The sequence below is a fragment of the Lontra canadensis genome, unplaced genomic scaffold, assembly GCF_010015895.1.
Source record: "Lontra canadensis isolate GAN:19392208 unplaced genomic scaffold, GSC_riverotter_1.0 scaffold113, whole genome shotgun sequence".
Lineage (NCBI taxonomy): Eukaryota > Metazoa > Chordata > Mammalia > Carnivora > Mustelidae > Lontra > Lontra canadensis.
Genome location: NW_022631107.1, coordinates 1,096,134 through 1,113,866, shown reverse-complemented (window position 1 = coordinate 1,113,866; position 17,733 = coordinate 1,096,134). Strand labels below are relative to the sequence as shown.

Genomic DNA, 17,733 nt, shown 5'->3' with positions numbered 1-17,733 from the left:
TATATTTGGTAGATAATGTCTTAAAAATGAACCTAGTGAGTTCTATTTGTACTTCAAGGAAAACAACGGGCAGTACGTGTTGTCAGGAATAAAAGTCAGGATTTTGAGTGAAAACTAAAATGTTGAAAAACCATGACCATGACACTTTCCCTATACTTAAAAGATTTTTTTTTTCTGATGCAGTAGGTGATGATAACAACACATATGGTTTTCCAGTGTTGTACAGTTGAATGTATCGTTTTGAAGATCCGCATAGCTCAGTTAATTGATATTTTCAAATGACCAGTGAATGATACCACAAAATCATGCTGGGGAAAAAAGCCAGCCAAAGTACAAGATATCTCATGAATTTTAATTTTAACAATATAAAAAATTTACTGATACAGTTTCAGGTTTTACATGAAATTAACCTTGAGTTTTGATACAGTATAAAAAAAGAATATCTCCAGTTATCTGAAAGGGCTATTAAAATAGTCTTCCCTTTTCTAACTACATATCTCTATGATACTGATTTTCTTCAGATACTCCAACCAAAAGTTACCTTGTTGCAACAGATTGAATGCAAAAGCCAGATATGAGAATCCAGCTGTGCTTTATGAATCCAGATTTTAAAGACATTTACAGAAATGTAAAACGTAGACACTCAGGGAGCCTGGGTGGCTCAGATGGTTAAGTGTCTGCTTTCGGCTCAGGTCATGTTCTCCAGGTCCTGGGATCGAGCCCCACGTCAGGCTCCCTGCTGAGCAGGGAGTTTGCTTCTCCCTCTCCTTCTGTCTCTTCCCTCTGTTTCCACTCTTTCTCTTGAATAAAATCTTAAAAAAAAAAAAACTATAAAAATATGTTATTGACTTTTTAACAGACTAATAAATATTTTAAATATTTAATAGGTAAAACCCACACAAAATCTCTTTGGGGTCCTTCATAATTTTTAAAGTGTAAAAATGGGGTGCCTGCATTGCACAGTCAGATAAGCGTCTGTCTGACTCTTGATTTCGGCTCAGGTCATGATCTCAGGGTCCTGAGATCGAGCCCTGGGTTGAGACCTACATTGGACTTGCACTGGGTATGGAACCACTGAAGGTTCTCCCTCTGCCCCTTCCCCTGCTGTCAAGCACTCACTCTCTTGTGTGCTCGCTCTCTCTCTCTCTAAAATAAGTAAATCTTAAAAAAGAAAGAAAGTAAGTAAGTAAGTGTAGGGCAGCCTGGGTGTCTCAGTCAGTTAAGCATCTCCCTGTGGCCTAGGTCATGATTCCAGGCTCCTGGGATCAAATCCCATATTGGGCTCCCTGCTCAAATAGTCTTTAGAGAAAGTTTTACAGTACTGTAATTAAGACATATAAAAATTCAAAAGTGTGTCAGGGCTATAAGATTCTAAGGACTTATTCGTTACTTTCTGAAATCCTATAAGAAATGGTAGAATTGCGAATTTTAAATATGGAAGAGACTGATGGGAGTCCCTGATCCAGATTCCTACCCCCTAGATCCTGATCCCCAAATCAGTAATTATCTCCCAGGGTAGTGAGGCTCAAAAAGATACAAAAACTTCCGAGTTTCCCCTGAACCCTAGGGACTGAGTCCAGTGTTCCCACTTTTATCCCAGGAGCCCCCAGATCCTGCTCTAGCCTTTTTCTGCAGGAGGTAATAAAGGGAATTTATGCCCTGGCCACGCTGCCACATAGGACTGAGGGTGTTCGTGAACACTCCCTTTTACTGGGCTGCAGACTTTGGTGATTGCCACTGTCTCATCTGGCCTTTTCCACAGATGACTGCCATGGCAGTCCCTTCAGGGTCACAGATCCCAAGGAGATGGGGCTTTTATATTTCTTCTTGTAGTCTGCTCCACAGTATTCACCTGCTCTCCCAAGGCTGTCACTTTGTTCTTTTAAATCGGTGGATCTGTCAGACAATGAGAAATGGCCTCTTGTGGATAGAAAAGGAACCTAGGCTCAGGACAGCCAATATAAACTTGTCCTGTTGTGACTCTTCTAGAAAGCAAAGCACTATTAAAAATATATAGATATAGGGGCACCTGGGTGGCTCAGTCATTAAGTGTCTGCCTTCGCCTCAGGTCATGATCCCAGTGTTCTGGGATTGAGCCCCGAGCCCCTAGCCCCTCATCAAGCTCCCTGCTCAGTGGGAAGCCTGCTTCTCCCTCTCTCACTCCCCTTGCTTGTGTTCCCTCTTGTGATGTCTCTCTCCCTCTGTCAAATAAATAAATAATATCTTTTTAAAAACTAGATAGACAGATAGATATAGAGATATATAAATAGAGATGTGTCATTTCTTTCAGTAAAAAAGCAGACCAAAACCAAAAAAGATTTGGAATTTGCATCTAAGTGTTTTTTTCAGATTGAATGTCATTTTTAAACATGCGGAAAATTTGACTTTAATATGTATTTGTGGTGACTCCTCTGACAGTTGGCTTCTCTCCAGAGGATGAGTAAAGACGATTCAGGGCTCAGAGTTGCCTTAGGCTTTCCTGAATATTGGAAAACTGCATTTACAGTAATATTGCCTACCTCCAGGCAAAAATCTTGAATGCTTACTTTAAGGATGAGAGATTTTTCACACCTGTACAAAGATCCTTGAAAGTTTTTTTGTCCTTTTAGAAACTCAGATGCCATTGAATGAATATATTTACATGTGCTATATGTTTTTATAGTACTCCGGATTCCCTGCTTTGCCAAGACAAGGAAGTTTATTACTTTTTAGAGTTTTTTTAAGAGTTCAGCCCTTACCCAAAGGGAGATTTCAATTTTCATCTTTCATTTGAACAGATGTATAAACAAAAGCTGCCTCTCAGACTTCACTATTTAAGATTTAATGAAAGAAAATGAAAGAGCACTTTATTTATTTATTTATTTATTTATTTATTTATTTATAGTCTCTATGGCAAAGTTGGTGTGAACAGGACAGTGGGAGGACCTGTGACTACATGGTACGCCCACAGGTGGCCATGACCATAGAGCACCTTGTGAGGCTCTGTGCTTTTCTCAGGAACAAGGTGTAGACCAAGAGCTTCCTGTAATGGGCAGATCCTTTGGTAATCTTGGAATCCACTTTAATTAATCTTTCTGTTCAGGCTTCTCAGGGGGTCCAAGCGATCAGGACCTTCCAATGCCTTTGAAAATATCCTCCCTGATTTCAGTTTTCTCAGTGATGAATCAAGCCTAAACATCTGGTTAAGGGAGAAAAATAGTGAATGTGTCTGTTAAATATGCATTGCTCTTTGTTCTGGTGTATGTTTTACAGGGTGTTTTCTGGAGAAACCAGCTTAGCAGACAGATCTATTCCAAAATTGCTTGATAAAACATTTCAGTAACTCCCAGTAGCCTACCATGGAAGAGAGGAGCTTATCAGGCTGTTCTGCTTCATTGTGCCCTCTCCAAGCCTACGTGTAGGGTACAGATGAGCAGGGAAGAAAGAATCAGCAGTATCTGCACTGGCTATGGGTGTGTCTCTAGGAATTGGTCCCAAGGAGCTTTAGAAAGATGGCAGAGATTACAGTAGTATTTCTCCTGCCAGAATGGGAATTGAAAGCTATTCATGATTGCTTTTGAAACTCACTCTCCTAGATTGTAATGTTTCTTGCTCATTTGTTATAGGTGGGTGGCTACAGGCAAGATTGATCTCTATCAACTTTTTTATTGCCTTGCCATTCTCATCTAGGTGCTCTCTGCAGTTCTTTTGATAATTTACCTCCAAAGTTATTTTTTACCTTCAAGACTATTGAAGAAAGTTTTAGACTATTAGGAGAAAAAAAAATTTTTTTTTAACTTAAACATTCTCTGTACTATTCCCAATAAAGTTTCCTAGTATATGAAGATAGATTTCCTACATAGCAGAGTAAATAGAAAAATGTTAATGTAATCATATGGCTGTGAGGTAGGGGCATATGTCTTTTTTTCTTTTCTCATTACACTAATGCCAAAGAATGCTATCTTTAAACTTTTAAGAGTCAGGTTTTTTCCTTACTTTCATATTGAAGACCTATATATACTTTATCACCTTTTTTTAAAGCTGTGCCTTTTAAAAAATAACTATTGGCTCAGTTAAAGTAATGTAGTTTGGTTTAGATCTAATGTCTTGAAATACAGACAATGCAATGCACTTTTGGTTCAAAGGAAAAATAAAGTATTATCAGAAGTTATCTGAATGTTTCCTAATATGGCCTGAAGATAAGGAACTTTCCTGGTAGAACCAATATAAACCTAAAACTTTCCAGGAAGAAATAAATTGCATAGAATTATATACAGTTGTTTAGGTCTAGTGTAGATTCATTGTGACTACTCCAGAAGACAGAATTTTTCCCTACAAAAGTGCCCTCTTATTTATTATAATCCTAATGTATATCTTTTACAACTTAAAATAAGTATAGCTTTTACTTCATAGAATGTAGACACTGTACATTTTTAAATAGTAGTTTTTATGATATATTTTCAAACACATTTTACAGATACAGCAGAAAAATCAATAATGAATTTATAACTTCATCAAAATTAAATTGAAGCTGATAGTCATGAAGTCTTTAAAGTGAGCTATTTCCAAGTTAAACATTTAGTTCTGAAAGATGAGGAGACTGTTTTGGCCAAAATATATTAGAACAATTGTCATTTATAGGAATAAAGTGTTTAATGTTTTAGCTGAATTGAACAAATTTTTATATTATGAATTTTAGTTTTAACAACAATTACCTTTGTAAAGACAACACATCATGTGTTTAAATTATTAATTATATAAATCAGATTAGGACTTGGAGAATCAGACATAGCCTTTTATCTTTTTAGCCCTGTTTAACTGTGGTCTGAAGGGAGACAGTTTTTCCTTCACTTTTTCAATTCTCAACTAACTGCTTCATATAGTATGTATATGCCCATAGCACATTACTACTCATAGAATAAAATTATTACTTTAGGATTCTCTGATAAACCCACCTTCTTAAGTAGCCCCCCGTTTCCATTCAACTAATTTCATTGTCAAATGGATTCTTAACTGCATTCTTACATTTCCTAGAAACAATTACTATGTTCCTTATGCTCACTAAGTTTTGTTTCTAATAAAGATTCCACAAATTAAATTTAACTTTTCATACAAACACTATAGTAGAAACACTTAACAATACTCAGTAATTAAGCAAATAATCATGAATTTAGCAATAATAAGTTATAAATTATATTCTAATAGTGTCAAACTTTCCAAAATACTTATTAGCAGAAATATTTATACTATATAAATACTGTACAAAGTCCTTATCTTTGTAATTTCTTATCATTATAATCATAAATTATCATATGAAGATAAGCTTCATCCGAATCACAGAATATAGATGTACTTTCTTAAGGCAAATCTTGATGGATAGTTTCAAAGAAACTTTTTAAGAAAACATTAGGAACAGTTAGGGGCTTTTGCAGAAACTGGCATTTCTGCTTTATTCATGTCATGATTGCAAAATTTCTTTTTAAATACAGACATAGTGTTCTGGTAATTGGCCATTCTACTCTCTAGGGGGAAAAAGGAGTGGATTCATTTTGCTTTCTTTAGCAAGCAACCTCACGCTCTTTCCTAGTGTTAAAAAGGGATAGTATTGTCTTTTCAGTTCCTAATCTAGTTCATTTTACTGAACTAGATTTTTTATTTTTATTACTCAAGCCTTTGTTACTATTGCTACTTCTTCGTGTTGCCTCAGTGTCATATGACTTCACAGCTTTGACATAGTGGTAATGAATAAGCTTGAGTCCAATCAGCATAATCTGGAATCTTTTCATCTTGGCCATAGGCCTTGAACTTTGCTTTATAATAAATTATAACTATCACTACAATTGCAACTGCACTTTGGCACTGTTTTCCTTGTATCAGCTAGTGTAAAGGATACTATTTTACTGGAATGAAACCAGCTTTATAACAAGGTCACCAAAATGTTTGTTAAGTTAATTAATAAAATTTTTTTTCATAACCTTGTTTCAGTAGTTTCAAAGGACTCTACCAAAATGGAAATCTGAACCTGGATATATTTAAAAAAAAAAAAAAAAAGAAGGATATGGTACTGAGCCCATGTGGGAAAAGAATGTTCTTCCTATTTTTATGATTGTCTAACACAATCAGGTTTTTAAATATGGAATATTTGGCAAAAATTAGAGATCCACATGTTTGATACCTGTTGTTAGAAAAGCTGAATTTCCCTGAAGAATTTATAAAACTGACTTTAAAAAAAAATGTATCCACACAAAATGTGAGCTCTGTAATCCTGCCAAGGTCAGAAAGACCCAGAGTAATCATATAAATTATTGAAAATTGCCATTGTCTGGCATGATTTCTCTATGGCTTAAGAAATTGCAATATATAAGGATGGCGTGTTCTTGGTTGGCCCAGTTCCTTCTTTTTCTGTTTATTCCCTTTATCTTCATGTAAACATCCCATCTCTCCTTATAGTAATAGATCATTATTTCTTGGGGACCATCTAAGATGATGAGCCTTTTTATTGGAAACTTTCAACCATCATCTGTTTTCTTGTGATGTAAAATAAATGCATCAAATCTCTTTCAAATTTATCTTTAAAGATCAGCTTTCCTTTCTGTTAATGTTTTAAGAGTCAAGAAATTATGTCTTTAAGGAAAATACTTTCAACATTTTGTGTCCGTCCATCTGCTTCACAAGAGATATTTAAGAAGTCAATTTATTTTCATTAGAAATGGTTTGTTACTACAAAACATACAGTTACAGGGTCTCTGGCTGGTGCAGTTGGTAGGGCGTGTGACTCTTGATCTTGGGGTCATAATTTTGGTACCCATATTGGATATAGAGATTATGGAAGAAAGGAAGAAAGGAAAGGAGAGAGAGGGAGGGGAGAGGGAAGGTAAAAGAAGGGAAGGGGAAGAAGGAAGGAAGGAAAAGGGAAGGGGAGGAAGGAAGGAAAGAAGGAAAAGAAAAGAAAAGAAAAGAAAGAAAATAGTTATATGTGTTATCTTATATTCAGTTTATTTCAATAAAATGAACTTGAATATAAGTTGAAGAGATAAATGATTTATTTTTTAAAATAAAACTAAATGTTCCATCTTTAAAATAAAATAAAAAATGGGCTTGTCACTTTTAAGTCCCTTAAGGGTTGGGGACTCTTTGTATATGTAAATATCTTTGTTCTCAACTGCATAGTGTGGTGGCAGGAAGATAACAGTAAATATTTGTGGAATGAAAAACTATCCCCTACCCATATTCATTTATATGTGCCATTTCAATCCCATCTAACTCCTATAAAAGAAAAATAATTATGTCATTAGCAAGAATCTGTATCTAGTACACTCTTATAGTCTTTGTTTGTCTGAAAGTAATTTAATGATAGTTAAACTGGGTATAGAATTCTAAGTTTATAGTTTTTTCCTTCTCTGCATGTGGAAGGTATTATCTAATTATCTTCTGGTGGTGATGGTATTAATGAGAAGTCTTTCTTCAGGTTGATTGTCATTTCTTTGTGGGATATCTTTTTTTTCTCCCTGCTAGTTTTTAAGATGCCCTCTGTGATATAACAAAGTACAAGATTTATTATTATTTTTCCCACTAGAGATTCTCTCTCCTTTTTTGTTTTGAGGATTCATGCCTTCTTCAGTTACCTGCCATTATGTTTTTGCATTATCTCTTCTATTTTCTTTATTCTCTTCTTCTAGTATTTTAGAAATTTTGGTATGTCTTCTTACTCTACCACTTTCCCAACTATCGTAGTAAGGTTGTTTAGTCTGCTGCTTTAACTCATATTTTGAGCTTGTTGCTATCTCTGTTTTTTTATTTCAAAACTATATTTCCTTTTAAGAGTTTGTGTTTGGTTCTTTTTCAGATCTGCCTATATAATACTCAGTTCTTGCTGGCAAATTCTATTCCTTCCTTTGTCTTTCTGGACTTGCTAATGATTTAAAGCCTCTTTCAGGTTGCTTCATTATCTATAATTCCAATTGCATATTCTCAAGCTTGTTGCATCTGCCCATTTTCATGGTGGTGGGTTTTATTTGTTTCTTCATAATTTTTGCCTCAGCTCCTCCCCACACCCCCACACTGGAATCAAAAGCATTCTCTGGGTTATAGAAGTCTTCCTAGGGTATGTTTTTGTATTCATTTCTCATTGAGAGTCATAGTTTTCAGTGATTCTGGGCCAGTTTTTTATGTTGGTTTTTAGCTTAGATTTACCATACCACTCAGGTGCTACAAAATCAGATTCCACAACTGGCATAGCCTGGGCAGTCCACATTTCATCAGTGGTTCTTCCTATCTAGAGTAGGAAAGTAGCCTGCTTCTCTCCTACGTTCCCAATTTGGGCTTTCCTAGCTTTAATATGCAAACTGGATATCCTCCTTTGTTTTTGGTTTGTTTATTTTTTAATGCAGGGAGTTCAGTAATTTTCATCTCCCCTTTAGACATGGGGTCCTGCAGACTATAACTTAAGTCATTAGCTCCCATTCATCACTACATTACTTCTTGGCTTTTTGGCACCTAGTGATTTACCTTTCTTACTTCTGAGCTCAAATATAATTCTCCTGTTGTTGTCAAATTGTATACAGTATTTCTCTTTTTGGAATGCGACAGGACTTTCCACATATTCCCTATACCATCATTTCAGGGAAATTGGAACCATGGAGTTTAAAGTTTTTTTTTTTCCTTGACCCAGCATTTTTAACAATTTATGTTAAATAAGCAACCCATATAGTCTGTAAAATAAATATAATTTTATGTATAATTTTAACCAACTGTAACTAGCATCTTAAAACTATTAAATATCCTGGCAATCCAGTAGAGATTAAAAAGTAGGATTTAGGGGCGCCTGGGTGGCACAGTGGGTTAAAGCCTCTGCCTTCGGCTTAGGTCATGATCCAGGGGTTCTGGGAGCGAGCCCCACATCAGGCTCTCTGCTCAGCAGGGAGCCTGCTTCCCCCTTTCTCTCTGCCTGCCTCTCTGCCTACTTGTGATCTCTGTCAAATAAAAAAATAAAATCTTTAAAAAAAAGTAGGATTTATGAAAATAGTTTCTTATTTAATTCTCACATAAAGATTATTATTTTTTTAAAGTTTGGCTACTTACATAAAACTAAATACTTGAAAATCTTGACTCATAATATTGAGAAAAGTTACTGAATTTAAGAATTTTAAATAGCTCATTTTTATGCCATGATTTTTATAATCATTAACTTTTATCCTCAGTATTGTGGATATGGTATGCAATCAGTCTTGACAATGAAGGCATCATCTTATTGTTATTACTTTTATTCTATCTTTAAGAAAGATATATCTTTAAGATATATATTAAACCATAGATACCATGGAAACATCATAGGATTTCCATTAGTTTTATATATTTCAGAAAGATATAAAATATAACTTTTCCCTATATCTTCTTTTTAAAAATCTAGTTAACATCTCTAACAGTGCTTTCAGTTGGGGAATTTGATATACTTGATTATAAAGAGTTTGGGGGAAAAATAAGGACATCTTCTCATTTAACCAAAAATAACTGTTTTTTCAGACTTTGTTTTTGCTTTCCTTTTCAGACACATAAAGAAAAAGTGAAAACAGATACATTGACACATACAAAGAAAGGTCACCAACTAAGTGAAGGAAGTATTTCATTTCCCCTTTACATTTCACACCCTGTAACCCAGAAGAAGAAAAAAGTCTACCGCACAGACCAGACCACCTTCATAATTGGGGAAACACCAAAGGGAATCCGCAGGTATGTCTATAACAACATTGGACTTCAAGAATTATTCTCAAAAGAAATATAGCTACTTAATAAAATATACAAATTATTTGAATCTTAACCATACCTGGCATCTCAATTTGTATACTTTAAAAAATAAATTCCAGATGTTTTAAATGTTTTTAGAAAGCTAATTCCTGAATTGATAAAAAAAAAAAAAAAAAAACCAAAATCATTTTATACGGACACATGAAATACTTAAGTGCATTATATTCATTCATTGAATATTTATTGAGCACCTGAGGCATTGTGCTGTGTGCTGAACATACAGGGTGTAAAAAAGGACATAGAGCTTACAGTGTAGTTGTAATTGGCATTAAACCATAAGAATTTTCAAAAGTAAAAAAAAAAAAACTTATAAAATGATATAAGAAAGAAATGGACAGGCCTCCTTGATAGAGAATAAGGGGATTTGGAGGGGGTGCAGATAGCTTTCTATGAGGTAGTCAGGGAAGACCTCACAAAAGAGTTGACATCTGAGACCTGAGGGATAACCAGGCAAAGAACTAGAGTAAGAACATCCCTGAGGACGGAAGAGGTTGGTACAGTCAAGGAACTGAGAGCTTAGTGCATGATAAACCAAGCAGGGTGCCATGAGGTGCAAGCCGAGACACAGATGGGGCTGGAGCATACAAAGCCCTGTAGGTTGCGGACAAGAGTTTGGATTTTATTCCAAGTGCAGCCAGAAGCTTTTGAAGCATGAACGTGATCTGATGTATGGTTCTAAAAGATTGTTCTAGTTTCTGCGTGGAAGAGAGCAGACAAGGCAGGACTGTAAGGAACTAGTTAATGGTGGTTGGCAATAGAGTGGTTGCCATGGAGACAGTGAAGTGGATGAATTCAGTTTGGTGCTGGACTGGTTGTTGGAACAACAGACTGGGTTGACTAAATGGGGAAAACTAGCAGAGAAAAGAGTTTTGAGTGAAAAAAATCAAGAATCCTCTTTTCATTCATATTAAATTTGAGGTTCTATGGAAATGCAAAATAGGCAATGGATATGCTACTCTGGGGTATGGGGACTGGAGATCTAAATGTGGAAATCATCAGCATTGAGAATATAAATGACTTTAGAGCCACAGACTGTGTGAACAGCCTAGGAGTCCAGCACAGAGGGGAGAAGAAAAGCCGCCAAACTAAGTCTTCAGGTGACAGTAGCCCACTGGGTAGGAGGCACAAAATAAGGTCCTGAAGTCCAAGAGGAGTGAAAGTTTCAAAGAGGAGGGAGCACTTCACTTTATTAAATGCCTCTGAGAACCTGAATCAGATGAAGTGGGAAGGTGCCTCCTGGAACTGGCTGCAGAGAACTCATTGGCTGCCTTGATTGGGAGCTGCCTGCAAATCTCTGAGCAGATGCTGGGGTGAGGTGGGCAAGCAGGGGATGGGCGGGTAGATCCTGTGACAGCTCTTGGAGAGTGAAAAGTAGCAGGAGCTAGAGGGCATTGTCAAAGATAAGCTTTTTTAAAGTTGGGAAGATAATAGAACCAGTTTGTGTATGGAACAGGGGAAAAAGAGAACATGGCCAAGATGTGCTAACAGAAGCCCTGGAGGCAGGAGAGAGTGAGGTCAAGACCCATGAAGAAGGTCTAACTCCTAGATGAAGGGATGAAGACAGGAATTGTGTACAGTGGTATTTCCTCAATTAATTGAGAATTGAAGTATCAATTCAGAGGGAGAGAAATTTTGAGAGAGAAAAATCATTAAATAAATCACTTATAAAATAGGACAGCAGTTTAGTGGGACCAGAATTCATGACTCATGTTAAGTCCCTGTTTGAGAGTAATTCTAGTAGAAGCTTTCATGCAAGTGCGCAGACTTTGTTCAGCAAGCTTCAATTGCTCAGTTACAGTCACAGAATAGAGAGATGTTCAGGGGTTAGAATGGAGGGAAAGAGAAGCAAGGAAGCTGAAGGATGTTTGCAAAGGAGTAATTATAAAATTGAACCTAAGCTAGACAAGGGGAGGCTTGATGAGGTCAGAAGTATCTTCCGGCATTATGGTCATAGAGGATTGAACAGTTGGGCTGTTGTATAAGGTGCCTGAATTCAGGGATTTGCAGGTTGTACAGTTAATGGTATGACAGTGGCAGTCTATGGTCTTGGGAATAGGGACCTGACATGCAGTTGATTCTTGGATCAGGAGCGGTAAAGAAATTGGTGGGCCAGGAGTTGGAATTGGGTGGGACATCCACATGGATATTGGTGTTATCAAGAATGATGGCAGGAGATAGGAAAGGAGGCAGGATTAATCTCCAGTGTTCAGTCACTAGCAGGAAGCAATTAAGAGGTCACTTAACAAGTTGCGGGAGAGAATGGTTTAGTGAGATAGCATAAACTTAAAAGAGGGGAAGGAGTCTCCAAGAAAATAATCATCTGGAAGCAGCAACGTGAACCATGAACCCTGAGATTTAGGGTGTGGGTCATAAGAGCTTTAGCGTGTGAGGGCTGCATGGGAAGAGGCGGTATGAGGGGACAGAGGGACCTTTCTGGGAGAAGAACAGGGAGTTGGTAGATCATGGCCTTGTTCTGGGGGCACTGCAAGAATGGTCTGGAAGGGTGAGGGTTTGCATTAGATTGGGAAAGGAGAGAGACAAGGAGGGGATGAGAGGCCAGTGGTTCCAGGTAAGAGAGGAATAGTGGCTGAGGTAAGTGGGGATGGGAGGTCTGGTTGAATTGGCCCCAAAGGCTCAGCAGGCAAATGATGATGGCTCTCTAGGTTCCAAATTCTCTCCTCAGGGTTTGGCAGCTCCTCGGCCGTTGGGTGCTGGTGTGATAGGTTAGAGCATGGCTCTTAGTGGCCCACCATTGCCCAAAAAGGTGAACACCCCACATGCTACAGCCCTATATCTCCTCTTAAACAGACTTATAACTATGATTCTGGGCAAACTTGGGGCAGTTTATTTTGTGCAATTATTTTGTTCAGAGACCGACCATATGCATTTTACCAGTTTTTGAGGAGCACAAGAGTCGTTACTCCCTCTAGCACTGTATATTAACAATGCTTAGTTTTTGCCTCTCTTCCTTCTTTCTCTGCCTAGCCTAGGGAATAAATACCTCAAGCTAAGTGAAAGGCAAACATTAGGATACCAACATTTGAGCCAGGGAACAGTATTAGAACTGCTGATACAACTTTCCCGCCAACCCCCGCTTTGTGAGAATCACAGCTCTGTACCAGCTGCTGCCCTCAGGTCACTGGAATGAAGTTTCTGTCTCCCTTCACTTCAGAAAGCTCAGGTGAAGAGAAGATGGTTTAGCTGTGTTCTACCCCTTTCCCCCAGTTCCTCAAGAAAAGGGGAGAGAATGTGAATTATATCCATGGCACACAACTTCTCTGGATATATTGGCTGAAAGATACCTATCTTTGGTTTTCTATTTTTTTTTCTTTCTCTGTAGTGGCTCATGAGTGTCTATTCTCATTTATTAAATTGTCCTTACAAAGTGGCTAGCTTATATCTCCTGATTGTACCTTGTACTTCCTTCAATACTTGGAGAATATTTTTTTAAAAACCAAGAATTATGGAAGCCAGGTAGAAGGCAAAAATAAAACAATTATAATCATAACTTATCCTGTGAGGGGGCTTCCACACAGCCGAATTTACTTGCATATTACTGACATGACAGGGGTCAGAAGCAGGTCTCCTCCCAGAAGTGACAGAATCATGGGGATTGTGAGTGAGGTCAGCATAGCAAAGGTGAAAGTTTGGCAGCTTTGAAACTTTGAAACTTGGGCAGCTGCTGAGATACCACCAAGTCTTGGATAAATAAGAAGACATCAGCCCATAACTTGGCCATTAACCTAATCTTTGCAGCACAAATATTTATTAGAAAGGCCATGAAAATGGATTTGGAGATGATTAATAAACAAAATAATAATACCTCATTACTTCATATGAAGTGAAAACTGGAACCTTTTAAGAACGTGCTTGTTGCTTTCCAACAAGAACATTGGCAATTTCCAGGACAGAAATTTGGAAGCTTGTATTTGTGTTATTAAATATTCTGTTGGCAGGAAGAGTGGCTGTTGATCAAGCATAGATAATATCTGGACTTGGAACAGTTAATAGGACCAGTGTGGTGAGGACTGGAAGCCAGTGTGTTCATCTGGAACCACGAAAGAAAGTCGTGAGCACATGGGATGGATTGCCACTCAAATCACAGGAAACACAAACTTTATGTAACCTGGTCTGAGCAGCAAAAATCATAGTGGCTTTAGAGCTCCTACATACATACATTATAAATAAATCATTATTTTACCTTCAGGAGTCTCTGTTGTGTGCAGGAGAAAATGCAACTTCTGAAATTGGCATACGGACCCCTCATGATTTTCACCCTCTTCCCTGGCTGTTCCTCCTGCCCCACTGTATGCCGGGTCCTCTCAGAAGTGGGCCTGTGCGTGTTCCCTCTCTCCTTGGAATGTTTCCTCATTCATCCTTATCTGACTGGTGACACCAGGGAAGCCTGCCCTGCTACCTTACCCATGACCCATCGCTGGCTTCAGTATCTGTGGGCACCCACAGGGCCCTGTATTTATACTGTAGTGGGCTTTATCAGTCTCTTCTGGTTTGATTTACATGCATCTGTCTCCCCTAGCTCAACTATAAACTCCTTGAAGAATATGGTATAGGGCTGTTCACCGTGCCTAGCACATAGAGGGTCTATAAATATTTCTTAAATGCATAAATGACTGTTTTAAGAAAGTATTATATAGGGGCGCCTGGGTGGCTCAGTGGGTTAAAGCCTCTGCCTTCGACTCAGGTCATGATCTCAGGGTCCTGGGATCGAGCCCCGCATCGGGCTCTCTGTTCAGCAGAGAGCCTGCTTCCCTCTCTCTCTCTCTCTGCCTGCCTCTCTGCCTACTTGTGATCTCTGTCTGTCAAATAAATAAATAAAATCTTAAAAAAAAAGAAAGTATTATATAAAATATAACTATAATTCTAAAACTTTGGGCTACAAAACCATCTCTGGCTTTTGTCTGAAAGAATGTTTGGGAACACTGAGCTCTCCTGATTCATGGCCCAAACTCAGTATCAGCAAAGCAGTACCCTCTGTCTCAATCTACTCTGTCTCCTGTAACGAAATCCCACAGACTGGGGCTTAAACAACAGAAAGTTATTTCTTACTCTAGAGTCTGGGAAGTTCAAGATCAGTGTGCCAGCTGATTTGGCTTCTGTTGAGGGCTCTCTTCCTGGCTTGCAGATGGTGACCTTCTCACCTTGTCCTCTCATGTGTAGAAAGATCTCTCTGGTGGCTTCTTATGACCTTATTTAGCCTTAATTACTTTATAAAGGCCGTATTTCCAAATACAGTCACACTGAGGATCAGGGCTTCAACATATGAATTTCAGGGGGACGCAGTTCAGTGCATAAGACCCTCATCTGGGGAAAGGAGCAGAGTCTGGTATCCAGGATTCTGAAACAATCTTTCTTTCTGCATCTGTCTTACAAGGATTCTGGAAGGCCCGTTTCCTCACATGTGCACAAAATAGCTTTTATTAGTGTCTTACACTAAGAGTGAAACTCACTGCTTTAAATAGCATCTTACTTCTTAGTTTACCTGTCTAGACCCAAGTTAGACCAGTTGGGGGAAGAAAGAATCTAGGTTTATCAATTTAGAATTTTCCTTTAGGATCTTCAAAAAATTGTGTGAAATTTCTACATTGTATTTGTGGAAGAAGGGAAAAAAGGCGAGAGAAGAAAAAAATTCCTTTATTTTTCAGAATTTTCTCTCTTCCATTCATTAAGACCTTTCTTTGATAATTCAATTGTCAGACTTAAACGCAATATAGATTTTCAAATACAGATTATATAAATTATGATTCTCATGTCAGTCATAAATTGGCTGACTGGAGGAGTAACATGCTGGGATCCCTCAATTCCCAGGAGATAGCTAATAGTATAAATCATAATAACTTAAAAAGTTGGTTATTTCATGGGCTAAAAGTTTTTTTCAGTAGCATGAAGAAAGAGGTCACATCCTGCTAGTGTAAAATGCATTTTCATTATGGAATGAAGGTAATATATACTAAATGAATAAAATTATAGTTGACTTGAGTAATACGGGTTTCAACAGTGTAAATGCACTTATAGGCAGACTTTTTTTTTTTTTGTAAATACAGTCCTGTAAATGTAAAATCTCTTCTTTATGATTTTCTTAATAACATTTTCCTTTCCTCTAGCTTACTTTATTGTAAAAATATAGCACATAATACAGCATATTATATATAATGCATATAACATACAAAATATGTATTACTTGACTGTTTTGTTATTGGTAAAGGTTTCCAGTCAACAGTAGGCTAATTTGGGGGACAGTGAAAAGTTATACTCGTATTTCCAACTGCATGGAGAAACCTGACACCCTTGTTATACAAGAGTCAAATATACATAACTTTGTCTCCTTAAAAAAATATCACTGATGATGAGGTCTTTAAAAATAAAATGTAATAAAAATAACCACTGCTTTTGTTCATTGAATTTTCAGAAAACAATTTGAAGAAATGGCTTCTTATTTTAACTTGCCTTCTGTAAAGGAATTTGCTGAACATATAACTAATGCCACATCAGAAGAACGACAGAAAATGCTAAAAGACTTTTATGCTTCTCAGTATCCAGAGGTAAAAGAATTTTTTGTGGATTCTGCTGCAGAACTCATTAAATCTTCCCATCAGAAAAAAGAGAGAGTCAGGAATAAGTCTGAAAAAAGAGAATCTCTTAAGAAAGAAAGGCTGTCAGATTCTGAAACTTTGTCATTTAAAGATTCTCCCAAAAAAGTTTCTCAAATTTGCAGCCCCCAGAAATATAAAGAAAAATCAATTAAGTTTCAAAATCATGGTTTCCATAGAGAAGAAGTGCTTCCTAATGATGGAGAAACTAACAAGTCACCTATGAACTCTACCCAAGAGACTGACAATGGGAAAAACAGCCAAGCCTCCAAAGACACTGTAGCATCCCATTCCCTGAACACTGAAGTATATGAGTTAGAAAAATTTGAATATACCATGAAAGACCAGCAGGACCTAACAAGAACAGGCATTTCAAGAAATGAACCCCTTTTCAAAGTGGAGAACAAAAAGCTAGAAAATCCAGAGTTAGGAAACACTTCCGTGGTAGGCTTACTTGGTGACACATCTATTCTTGATGACCTCTTTAAAAGTCATGGGAACAGTCCCACACAGCTGCCAAAGAAAGTTCTTTCAGGGCCCATGGAAAAAGCAAAACAGAGACCAAAAGATTTCTGGGACATCTTGAATGAACAGAATGACGACAGTCTTAGCAAACTCACCGACTTGGCAGTGATAGAGACTCTATGCGAAAAAGTCCCCCTTGCTGCCTCCTCCAAAAAGAAAGAGGAGCTGGAAACTTCACTTTGGAAATCAAATGACAAATTTTTGTGGAAAAAATTTAGCACAAGTGATACAGATGAAAACATAACTAATGCACAAAAGTAACGCATAAACATACAATGAACTACTCTAACCAGTGAGCTTCTACCCTCCCAAGATCACAACACTGTGTTCCACACTAATAATGATGTTCCCTTGAACACCGTTGTCAACATATGTTTTTTATTCAACTCTTGCTCTAGGGTTGTTTTAGCCTAAAAGGTTATCGTGTATTTTTTCCTTGATATCTGATTTGATCTTTTAAAAGTATGATTGTATTATAGCGTAAACATCTTTATGAAATAGAAAAGGTCTGAATTTATTATCAGGAGACCTGGGGCATCTCCCTCACTGAGTAATTATGTCCCTCACTGAGTAATTACCTTGGTGCACAGGTATTTCCTAATATGAAAGGTGAAGGGCTTGAACTCAAGCAACATTTGTGTCCTTCTGGATTAAAAAGGCTTTGGTTTACTTTTCTGGATTCCATTAAGTCGCAGGGCAAATTATGGTCATCCCCAAATATGGTGTACATTGATGTGTTTCTCACTAGCATCTAGAAAATTCAGTTAACTGTCTTCCTCTTCCCAAAGTATCATGTATTATTACTAAATTATGATAA

At 37.4% G+C, this 17,733-nt stretch overlaps 1 protein-coding gene across 4 annotated transcripts in view; it reads left to right on the top strand.

Annotated features, from left to right (window-relative positions):
• The window catches only part of ERCC6L2 (ERCC excision repair 6 like 2), a 128,678-nt gene extending 111,204 nt beyond the window's left edge, over window positions 1-17,474 (top strand). For 3 of the 4 annotated variants that reach the window (XM_032840485.1, XM_032840484.1, XM_032840486.1), the window contains 2 exons: window positions 9,527-9,708; window positions 16,211-17,474. In XM_032840485.1, the coding sequence (XP_032696376.1) occupies window positions 9,527-9,708; window positions 16,211-17,177 (1,149 nt within the window). In that variant the 3' untranslated portion in view covers window positions 17,178-17,474. Of the gene's footprint in view, window positions 1-521; window positions 629-9,526; window positions 9,709-16,210 lie in introns of those variants that run through there. The other variant, XR_004380637.1, reaches the window with a different exon arrangement.
• Window positions 17,475-17,733: the final 259 nt, after the last annotated feature.